General features: G+C 41.3%; 1 protein-coding gene across 1 annotated transcript in view; it reads right to left on the minus strand.

Moving 5' to 3' along the window:
- Positions 1-12,518, minus strand: part of LOC146788598 (tenascin-X-like) — a 694,637-nt gene that overhangs the window by 604,504 nt on the left and 77,615 nt on the right. Inside the window, exon 10 of the mRNA XM_085633173.1 lies at positions 12,101-12,355. Within this exon, the coding sequence (XP_085489299.1) occupies positions 12,101-12,355 (255 nt within the window). The remainder of the gene's footprint in view (positions 1-12,100; positions 12,356-12,518) is intronic.

Here is a 12,518-nt window from a genome sequence, read left to right on the forward strand (position 1 = left end):
TGGTGATTAGGTGGGGTACTAGGCAGGGTTGCCTCCTCTCCCCCCTTCTATTTTCCCTTTTTATTGAGCCACTGGCAATAAAGATCAGCTCTAACACATCAATTCTGGCTCCCCTAACAGGAATGGCAAAAATTAAGCTGTTTGCTGATGATATGATTTTATATCTGACCTTAGATAAGGCAAACAACAAATCCGCACTAGGGGAAATCTAGGCATTTAAAGGGGTGGGGGGAGGTGGTCTAAGGTTAATCAGGCCAATTTTTCTTGACTGTTTCATATAAACTCTTAGAAAGATGGTCGCTTTTACCTCTGTCTATAGGAGGCAGGGTTTCCCATTAAAAATGTCTATACTTCCCTTGCTGATGTTTCTGTTTCTAAATCTTCCTTTAAACATATCATTCCCATATTTTAATGAAGTGGATAAAGTTATCTGTGACATTTTATGGGCAAATCAAAACCTTGGGTCAAACTATCCATTTTACAATTAGATGTTGAGCAGGGGGGAAGCTTGCACTACCTCACTTCTCTACTTATTCTCAAGCTGCGTTAGTTATCTTACTAACTCAGCTAGCGGCCCCTTCGTCGAAATGTGAAAATTTTTTGTTAAGTCTTATGCTAACAGAAAGCGCAATTAAGCTACCAGCATTTTTGCCCACTACAAAATTACCTAAGAAAACAAGATATAAGGTCGTAAATATAATTACAAATCATACGCAGCGGTTTATAAAACTTACAGTGTTCCAACATGCCACGCATACACCTCTCTCTAAGTCTGTGAGCTATGGGGTCTCCACCTTTCACAAAAGGGACTGCAGTCCTATAATAATCTAGGATTTTGTAAGCTAGGTGGTTTCTATAATGGTACCAATTTCATAGCATGGGGATCATTTGTATTGCAATTTGAACCCCAAAGTCGAGAGCTGTGGTTAAGTTTTAGGCAGATAGCATGCTTTCTTATAAATAACTACAACATAATTAATGAGAGGGAAAGAATAATCCTAAAAGCAGGCTTTGAGTTGAATGAGTGGTGTTGGAAACTGGTATTGGTTACTCCCCAGGGTACGAATAAGAATCTCTTTGAGGTAATGCTTCCTAAAAGTGCTCAGGAAACTAATTGTTTGTTTAACATTCAGAAATGGCAACAAGTGTGCGAGTGTGGGAATAAAGCTCTGAGAATGTCTTTTCTTTCTAGTTGGTTGGTGTATTATACTCCCCTCAGACTACATAATTGGTTTCCATCAATCCCGAATGAATGTTTGAGTTTCAATTTTATGGGGGCAGGTGAAGGGATACATATATTGTTTACATGTCCGAGACTGCAATACTTTTGAGAGGAGGTTTTTAGGTTTATTAGTGATTGTATGTCTTTGGTTATCCTATCATCAATGTCGCTGGCCTTATTTGGTTTTTCTCGCTCAGGTAGTCAGCTACCAAAACATAGGTAATACTTTGTTTTCATAGCTATAGTGGTAGCTAGATCCTTGGTGTTGGAAAATTGGAGATCACCGAGGATGCCTATAATGGGATAGTGGCTTCCTAAGTTGGACCGGACCTACCAATTTGAAGAGGTTTACTCAAGAAGGGTAGGGGCACTTCGTAGATTTGGAGCGACTTGGGAGGGCAATGTTCTGGTGACATTTGCAAACGAGAATGTGCAAAGCAGGGTATCCTCTGTGTAAAATTAGGGGTGTTAATCTATAAACTTTGTTTTAACTGTTAGATCGCTCCCAGTTTGCAGCAATATTTTTGGTACTCTTGCATCTGTATTTTAGGTAATCCATGTTTTTTTATATAGAATGCTGGTTATATATGATATAAAATAGAATATGAATGTATGCAATTTATTGTGTAATGAAATGTGAGATTGGGTATCCATGATTATTATGTCTGTTTTTTCCTGCTCAATAAAAAAATATTTAAAAAAAACAAAAAACCAATTCCTAAGTACATGACACTTCCAGGATGCATGAATCAAGAATAGCACCTTCTTCAAACAACAGGTATTCTTTAGCGGCCATGATTGTTCCACCTGCAAACTTGTGAATAATAAAGAAAAATAACTTATCATACTGAAAGGGACAAAATATAAAATCATTACTTGGATCAATTGCAATAGCAACTTTGTGATCTATATCATCAAATTCCCCATCACAAGATAAATTTAGGTAGTATGTTCAGATAACTTAAACAACGAATCTAGGAACACTACCGGAACACCCATAAATGGGACACCAAACAACCACTGTTGGAACACTATCTAGAGCACCATCAGCTTTCACATTCATAGGGATTGAACAAGTCCACAGGCACATAAGAGTGAGTGGTCTAAAACTTAGACTAAGACGATAGGAAACAAAAACCCTCCTTAGGTTTAACACTGCCCAAGAGGGACTTAATAAGGACTAGGAAATGCATTTCTGGCTATAGATTTCATGGTCTGTAATGATTAGAAAATCAAGGATTTGTTTTCAGATATTTATTCTCTCTAAGACATTAAAGCGCAAACTACCCCGATTACAGATAAGGTTAGAATTAATGTAGATTAGACCAAGTGAGTACCATTCGAAGATGACGACCAGTAATATTAAAAAGGTCATACATGGTGATGCTGGACATGGTGCTACTATGTGCTGAAGCCACAGCAACACTGGTATTTAAAGGGGACCGACAGGTTACACCACACGAATGGAGACCGCAGTGATTACCCAGCCGAGACCACAGAGACTGAGAACCATGACTCTCAACTCGATTACTGATCTTTGAGGTTATCACCTCTATTTTCAGCAGCTTGTTTAGGGTTACAATACAGTTCTATTCCCCTCCTGGGGATCTGCCAGAAGGATTAAATAGAGGCCATGCCTGCCTACCTAACAGCTTTGGGCATGATTGCGGTCACAACACAGGACTAATGTTTTTATCAGGGTCTCCCTGTGTGAGATTAATAAAGGCATGTCTGCTAGCTGCCAAACATCTCCTGTCATGGTTGAAATCTAATATTAGCTCTCGGTCTGATATAGCATCATCCCAACCCCGAAGTCTTTCATTGTGGCTGAGTGCTATACTTGCTCCCCACAGGGCAACAGTAACCCTTGCTCCTGGCCCTCCCTGGAGCATTAATCTCACAAAAATGTAGATTTCATTATTTGAGATGTTTGAGGATTCAGCACTGTTTGACCAAACTTGCTGATTTCTTTTTGTTCACACAAAGGCAAAGAGTCCAGAGAAAGAGCAGGATTTAATAGGATTTACTAAATTACATAGTTACACATTTAAAGATTGAAATGAATAAAGGTATACAAAAGGTGCAATTTGAATCCACATTCCTGAATTCAACATTTCAACACATAAAAAGTAATTCTCATGCTGCTGATTAACACATTGTAAAGATACTCTTCCTAAGGTATAAAGTTTTAAAAACATTTCTCTAATAAAACATAGATCCATTTAAAAACCTTTTGCTGGTAAAAATGTCACTATTAATAATACCTCAATTTAAATTGATGGAATATGAAAGTTTTGAAGATTGTGCCTGTACACAAATGTTGCAGCAGGGAAGGGGTTGTATGAATTCCTACGTGGCTATCCAGAAAAATATAACTTTACACCTCATTGTTGGATATTAGTTAGTATTAAACCAGCTCCTGAAAATATATCCTCACAGCACGAAAACATTGTCAGAATTGAAGCATAGGACTGTAATCTCCATCAGGAGTAGAGCCCGCATTGAAAATTATCCACCTATTCCAACCGAGGTACTCAATGACGACATGTAGTTTAGAAACCTTGGGGAGCAATCAATAAGGGAAAATTCATTGAGACACTAGTTCTGAATTGCGGCCACAACAACAGAGTAACATCTAAGAACCACTGCTCGGGTATCTAAAAAAGTGAGGGATACAAAATAAACGGTGACACTTTTAACAGTACAAGCACACAAAATATACATATGCATTAACAATGATGTTCAAAGCTTAACTCTCTTGACGTGGAATAATTGTGGCTAGCCACAGTCCAACCAGGACTCAAGGATGGAGCTGAATACCCAAGGACAGGATCTGAGACTGCCACAATTGAGGAGGATGGCTCAGTATAGAAGAAAAGAGGGATGAGCGAGTCCCTGTATTTGGTGGGGTTAATAGATTATCTAGTGGAGGTTAGCTAGTATTAGGTTGTCATTTTCAGAAAAAGGAGAGGTTGTGATCTTTAAAATGAGTTGTTTGCAATTTGCTGAAATATGTCAACAGAAATTAAGGCAAACATAGGTGTGACTATGAGGAAGATTATTTCAAGTAGAAGAGGCATGCAAAGGATGGAAGGGCAAAATGAGAGGTGACCACCAGAGGGTTCAGGTAAAGATCAGATATTTATGCTGCATTTTAGAATATACAGGGGACATTTGAGATGACGTGCCATTTGAGAATGCAATACTGTAGAGAGAAACCCCAATATTTACATGTGCAGATAGGGCTACATCAGGTACTTTGATAGGTGCTAATGTGAGGTAAACAGTCAGTTCATTGTTATGTCGCCAGTAGGCCACCGCTTGAGCAAGGAGTGCTGATCAGCTCTGGGGGTAGAAGTGTGAAGGTGTGCTTGGATGCAAACATTGAAATGATATTCTGCAAATGCTGGAGGGGATTTCTACTGATGCTCATCCACAGTCTGGAGCATTGCGTTAATTATAAAGCAAGTGGGATTCATTTAGGACCCCTCTTCTCAGTTACTGAGCTAATAAGCAACAAATAGACATGTAAAGACTGCAAGCTGCAGGGGATGCCCCTGGGTCTGGTTTACTGTGGTGAAACGTCAAGGATCCATACTCCCAACCAGAGCCCTCACAATAAACTTTGAACTTGTTATTAACTTTCTCTTGCACTTCTGTACTTCCATACTGTTACTTACCTGGTACAACAGGGACCTCCACAGACTACCTAACCAACTCCTGTTCGCTGCACACCCCTTGCCCTGGTTTTACTGCCCTTTCTCCACTCCCCACTTATGATACAAGTGTTTACAGTGTCTGCTCCATGGAGTGGTTCTTGATTTACAGCCAAGAGTCCACGGTGAAGCATGGAAATGAAGACGAGGAGACCCTGCTGCTGCACAGACATGTGGCCTTGCCGCCGAGGCTCCGTCCGATGATGAAATTAGGAGCAACAATTTGAAGAGGGGAACGAAAAGCTAAGCTGTCTGTTCATACAGATGAAAGATTATGTATGACAAGAGGTAGGATTATTTTAATGGCTAAAAATGTAGATGTGGGGTAGAAATCATAATGATGGCATACATTTAGATAGACTAAAGAGTGAACTGCCCTGGTGACCTGTGATGCATATTAAAAGGTTTAAATGCATGGACAGCATCATCTTCTTACGTTTCCAGGAGTGGGAAAAATGTTGCTGGAGCACTGCAAGTCTTAAGAATAGTTAACTTTGGGGTAAACTGGCATCAAAATGTGCCTGAGACCCATCTTTGGCATGGGTGGACCGCTAGCATGTTCCTGTACACTAGCAGATGTGAAACACCTATGCCTAAGAGTAGGTCTAGAACCAAATGTCCAAACAGCCCTTCTTCATCTGCTAACGATTGTTGGCCTTCAGTGGTACCATTGAAGGGTTCAATTGCCATAAATGCCTTCAACTGCAGGAGAACACATCTTGCAAGGGTTGTTAACAACAAGTTCTCTGTTAGACACACACCCAACACCTCTTTATGAAAAAGCATTTTCAATGCAATAGATCTCGCATTTTTTAGAGTTAGAGTTATTGACCTTGTGTAAATGACAATGTTTTTTACCTATGAGGTTTTTTTTGTAGCGGAATTATGTGGCAGGACGTGCAGTGGAAAAGTATTATGGGAATAACAGATACTGGGAGACACAGATAGTACGTGTGGCTAAACTAAAGAGAGAGAGAATAGAAGGAAGTGGGATTTAGATCTACAAAGTTTGGGCACTTGAGAGGCTGAGAGAACACCTGGAAGCAAGGCCGCCAGAAAATAAAGGGGCTACTAGGCATGTGGAGATAGTGATATTTTGAACATTTGCGAGAGAGAGAGAGCTTTGGGGCGGGGAGGTGGGTAATTTTGTGAGTGATAAGTGAGTGCTAAAGTGAAGACAAAGAGCTTATAGGTGAGAGTGTATTAAGTCACCATAAACACAAAAAGAAAAGGATTGTGAAATGAGAATGGGAAAAGTGTGTCACAGTGCGCTTAGTGTTCATTGTGTTTGAAATCATTCCGCTGAGCTATTAATAAAATATTTTATTATGTAAAGTTTGTTGAAAGTATGTTGCTTTAAAAATTACTGCAAACATAAAACAAACTACATACATTTGGGGAGGGTGTTTGATGGTGCAGTTACACTGTGGGACCCACCCCTAACGAAAATGAATTTGATTTGTGGAAGAGAGAGAGAGCGCCATTACCATACCAAGCGGATTTGCTTGTAACATAAATATTATCTTCTATGTGTTGCGATGGTGCAGTGAGAGCCTAAGGCGGGCGACAAGGGATTGCACACACTAATAAACTTAGAAGTTAACTTTTCGTTGTGGAAGGTGTTTGCTGTTGTGGCTGCAACTCCACAAATAATTTGTAAGGGAGCGCTCCAATAGTGCAAAGTAATTTTACATACATTAAAAATAAAAATCCATGATGGTGGAGGAAGCAGGAGAACTTGTCTTGGTACACTTTGACATGGTTTGGGGAAGTCTGTTGCTGCACGTCAAGAAATAAATCTTAATGGAGGGCATCAATAGTGCAAAGGTATTTTACCTGTATCAACAATAAAAAAAAAATGTAATTGCAAATGTGTTAGATGTAGTGTGTAATGATGCACTATCATCCTAGGACAGGCGATACTCCCCCCCCCCCCCACACAACCATAAAATAAATGAATCTATTATGTTTGGGCAACTAGGTTGCTGTCAAACTTACCTAAAAATAAAAAAAACATTATGGAAAGTGAAACAAAAGAGTGTGTCATATTGCAATTACACATGGAGATGTATTGCAAACAGAAAATATATTTTATTACAGTTTGTGAAGTATAAGAGCGTGTTATGTTGCAAAAAGAGCCAGACTCTAAACAAAAGTTAACGTTAACTCAATACAAAATGCTTTAGAGTCAGAAGAGCGTGTCACGGTGCATTTAGACTCCGTTGCTGATGAAAACATAATGCACAGACCAAATTAAAAAGCAGAACTGTAGGGAATTTGGATGAAGGTATGAATGGAAGCTCTAGGGCTTGTGAAAACTTTCCGTACAAACAATAGATAAACATAGGTTGCTGTAAAACTCCCTTTAAAGCAAAACAAAATTAAATATCAATGCTGCATGTGTATAATATCCCAAAAATAATGTGCTTCACGTGTGATTTATAGATTACATAGCACCGCCCTGCTAAACAGCAGCAAGCAGGATGAAGTGCGAGGGAGGGGTGGGTTGAGAATTTCAGCTTCAGTGGAAAGACAGACACTGCATGAGCTGGTGGGCAGAAGCATCAACAGGGACTATTCACCATTTTAAAAATTAACTCGTTTAAGCAGCCCTGCAACGGGTACAATCCGAATCCCTCCCGAGCATGCTCTCGTAAACCCTACGTCACCACATACATGTGGCCACGGCCCCAATGGACTTCTGAGAGTGTTAAACAAGGAACTGCGAGTGGTGAGCTCCCCGCCTCCAGAGAGTTGAGCAGCAAGGTACAAGTTTGTCACATTGAAGAGCGAGCCACACACAACAAAAGAAAGGCATGGGCGTCATTATTCAATATGAAGCAGCATTCTCAAAGTTAAAGCATGGCGCGCTGTGGGAAAAAAACACAATGTTGGAAATGGTCCCCCCTCACTTCTCGTGCTGCTTGTTCTGACCGCCCCCGGGCTGAGCTCTGAAGAGTTACCGGCCGGCGAATGGAATAAAGTCTGCTGGTAATTTAAAGAAATAAAAAAATGTTTGGGTGCACAACAAAAGAAAGGCGCAGCGTGGTAATGTTAAAGGTAAAGTGCGGTGTGGCGGGTTTAAAAAAATAATAATTTTATTTACACGATACCCCCTTGCGTCGCATGGTGCTTCTTCTGAATGTTAGAATCAGTGAAATATAGAGGGTGCCCCGCTGGTTAAAAAAAAAAGCATTTGCAATGCAATAGGTCTCGCATTTACGCGAGTTTAAGCTATTGGCATTGCAAATGACAATGCCTTTTAGTTATGTTTTACAAATGAAAACAAAAATAAAAGGCATTGTCATTTGCAATGTCAATAGCTCAAACTCGCGTAAATGCGAGACCTATTGCATTGCAAATGCTTGTCCTAACTTTCCCTTTAGCCATGCTGCACAGAGACGCTGCTGAACATGGCTAAATGGTAGCCATCTGCTTTCGAAACAGATATTATAGATTGCTCCTGTGGAGATGGAATCTGTGGCAGAAGAATGAATAGTGGACTATTGCAGTCAACTCAAACCATTGAGTTCTCACAATTAGATCACCCGAAGGGGTTACACTTCAGTGGACAACTGACACGGTCTCGCTATTTTGATTTCTGTTTCTTCTGTCGTTGCACTAGAACTACCGAAACCAGCCAAGCCAAGAAGCCCTCGTGTAAAAAGTGAAGTCAGACCAACCGATATAGATTTACATATCTGGATTTTGAGCCCATTACGACTTTAGTAAACATTAACAAGAGTACCAGCAACGTGCTGTACGGTCAAAGTTAGGAATTGCATAAGACGCCGAATTACGTCGTAGGCGATTTGTGACCTTTGCAGCATAAAAACAAACAAAAAAAAAGGTTTCCCCATCCAAATTATTCACACAGATTCCACTGACATCGCGGTTACTACTGCGTCAAGCTCCGTTGTGGCCTTTAGCACGAGACCACCGTCCCGTTAATGTATTAGTATGTGTTACCGTCCATCTCACGAATACACGTAGTTAGCCTTAAGAAGGGGGCGGGGGGGTACCGGAACATCCCGCATTAATCTATTTAGATTAATGCACGCGTGATCTGTGCAGTTTAGGCCTCTAAGAACATATTGCGCGCGCGAAGCTTGTGATAATAACAAATGGCCTAGTTTGGGGAGGGGCACATCGTCATGCTAGGCTGCGTTTTAAGGAGAAACAGTCGCGGAAAAAAAATAAAACTATTGTCTGCCCACAGCCTGCGGATCCACGACGCCTGCCTGTAACTGCTGAGACGAGAAAGGCCTCTCGCAACAGGCCTATTTACAAACCACATCTCCAGAATAATCTATCTGCTAGCAGGAAAGCCACCCGCCCGGTAAAGGCCTCTTATCTTGGAGCTAACACTCACCGCAGGCGGCAGGGGAAATCCGTGCACCGTTAGGACCGGAGCGCGAGGCCCTCAGGAGAACGTCGTCAGTCGGATCCCCAGTGGACTCTTCTTTCAGCTTCAAAATTCTTTTATTTCTGTTTCCCCCTTTTGGAAATGTCGGAGACGGAGTCTGTGTACCAGCTTACAGCAAAACAAGGGAGCCCTGGACGAAAGTGAGGCCTGGAGCGAAGAAGGGGCGGGGCAAGAAAAACAAGCTGTTCCACTGTGAAGCGCGTTCACAGAGCAGAATCGGCTCGTGCCCGGAGCAGAATCGGCTCGTGCCCAGGTTGGTCTCCCTTGGGAGGAAACACGGCAACAATAGTACTCGTTGGCGGCAGCGCTTGGCGCTGCAACGCCAGCGAGACCTAAAAAGGACCTAAAGCCTCATGATGCTGCACAAACATGATTGGTTGCACACATAGGGCCAGATGTCCGAAAGAATTTTGCATTCTTAAAGAGAACGAATCTCAATTTTGGTCCGTTAAGAAATGTTAAATTGCCTTTAAATCTGTACAAAGGAAGATGGGGAATCATGAAATGTGGTTTCTAGTTTCTACCCAGTAGAAATTGCATTGTGCAATTCCCTAAATAGTAAATCGCAAATAGGGATTTCCTATTTGTGATTTCCTAACCAAATGTACAAAGCATTTCCTAAATGCAAAATGCGCATTTAGGAAATGCTATTACCATCGATTCCAAGCCAATTGTAACCAGGTGCAATTGTAAAAGGCACCATAAGGCACACACTTGCCCCTAGGGCTCTACATGCGCACCACTTCTTTTTAGGCTGCATAAAGGGGGAACTTAGACTAAAACATTCATACCTATTGGCCTTTGGGCCCACAGGAATGGTTAGTTTAGCATCTCTTAGATAGTGATTTCCTAATGGCTATTCCTACAAAGTAGGAATCCGTATTAGGAAATCTCTATTTTTGTACATTCCATTTTCCATTTCCTAAATAGAGATATTCTAATAGCAGAGTAGGAATTTCTATTGGGAAATCTCAGATGTTGTGCAAAATAACTTTGGAGTGGCATACAGCCTTGAGTAACTACCAGTCAACTGAGATTACTTTAAGCATTTCATCCCGCAGCTTTTGTATACTTTTGTGCCAGGATATACTGGACATAGGGCACTTCAACCACTATCAGCTCAGGAAGGGCAGCTGGCAAGGTTCCTGAATTGTCATTAACTTGAAAAGGATAAAAGTGAAGCTTGTCAATTCATAGGTCATTGTAAGAAGAGACCAGAGGAGAGGGAAGCTTTTGTCCTCTAGGCCAAAGATAACCAGTTGTACACCACAGCAGTGAGATAAGAAGTTGTTCCTAGGATCCGTTTCATGTAGCTGAGGAGGAAAGGACCGCCATTTCCCTGAACACACCCCTGCCTTTCCCACGGGTCACCTTCAGGGGCAGAAGTCCTGTGTCATGTTCGATTTACGTTCGAGTAGCCCAATGTGGATAGCTTGCAATTAGGCAAATTGCCAGATTGCTCGAACCAACCACCTAAAAAAATCCAATCAAGGTGTGAATTTAGCAGCCAAAGATTTCAATTTAGTCGCACTCAGAGCTTTTTGATGCTTGAAAAATATGTTCAGCACACTCTTGCACCAATCCTTTCTTATTTTAAATTCGGGATTCAGCCTGCAGCCTTGCCCCGATGGAGAATGCTGTGCTTAAAAAAGAGCAATATATTTGACTCAGTTTGTGTCACACTTTCACCACTCAATCTGGTGCAGGAGCAACACAAACTTCTAAACCCACGCAATGCTGCTTTGCTTGGCTTTGAGTGGCTCAAAAAATATGGAGTAACACAACGCAGCCCAAAACTTTACTTTGCCCTGGGTAGGCATTCCATGGGCGTTGCAAGAGTGTTTACACACAACTCTCATGGCTTTTGATGCATTCCTAGATTTACAAGACCTTATAAACCTGGGAATGTAATACAAATATACTCCTCAGGAGATGCATAATGAGCAGAAATACCTTTATTTGTCCTTGTTTTTTCCTCTTTCTGTGTGTTCTGCATACTGCAGCACACATAGAAGGAGGAAAAAGCCTCTCAGGATTGTTTTTGTGCATGATGGTGCTCCTTCCTGGAAAAACACAATCCTCCCTACAACACAGGTGCCCTTGTTCAATGGTGCAAGGGTGCCTGCATTGGCGCTAACTAATCTGACAAAGTGGCACCAGCGCAAGGGAAAAGGTCAGAAATGCGGCGTACTGAATAAATATGGTGCATTCTTGCCCTTTCCCTGTGATGCGGGCTATGCAAATAAATAGGCCCTCAAGTGTGAATGAAGAAAACTTGACAGTGAAGGCAAGAAAAGTATCCGACCGACGAGCGGGCGTCTTTGGCTGCCGAAATTGAACTGTTTTTGCTCTAAGCTTTTCCTGCCAAAATTGATGACTTTAGTGGGACCGTGTCCAGAGACTACCTGGCTTTAAATGGACTTCCTCAGATAAAGTCTGCCGCCTTGCCCTGCTAGAGGATTTCAACTTCCATTTCAGAGACTAAGTCAGAAGGTAAAAATAGTTGACTGGGATGAAACTGTTGGGTGTATCCGACCTGTGCTCTGTCGCAGTGAGCCTGAAATCATGCCTAGGTCTCGAGCATATGCCAAAATTACCTTTTATTGTCTCTTTCATTTGTTACTGCGCTTTTCTCTTCAATCTTTTACATTTAATTTCTCGGGTTCTGAACATTGATATTATACCTGAAATGGCAAACTGTCAAAATGGTTTCAATTTCATATGGAAAATGCTCACCTGTGGATTCTGATATCACGCTGCTCTCTCCCTGAAGACCATTTCCAGACACAGCTGAGACTAAGAACGTGTAGTAATTCCCAGGTATTAAATTTGTGATGGACACATTTTCATAGAATGTCATCACATTTGAGGCTGGGTCACCTAACACTTGTATCAAATAGAAGCTTTTGTTGCCAGTCGGTGGTAGCCAACTGAGGGAAACAGAATTGAGGGAAACATCGGTGACGTTCAGATCATTGGTGACATTGGGTACTGAAAGAAAAAATAAAGGAATGTGAGTACCTATTACATACATTTCTTAAGCAGTTATCTAAAGTTTGAACTCCTAATAGTAATGTCAAAGAATGAATACTCGAGATTGACTGCTGCCTGCTCAGCATGGTGCTAATAGTCAATAGCATCCTTTACTGACAGC

Source organism: Triturus cristatus, chromosome 11, assembly GCF_964204655.1.
Source record: "Triturus cristatus chromosome 11, aTriCri1.1, whole genome shotgun sequence".
Taxonomy (NCBI): Eukaryota; Metazoa; Chordata; class Amphibia; order Caudata; family Salamandridae; genus Triturus; species Triturus cristatus.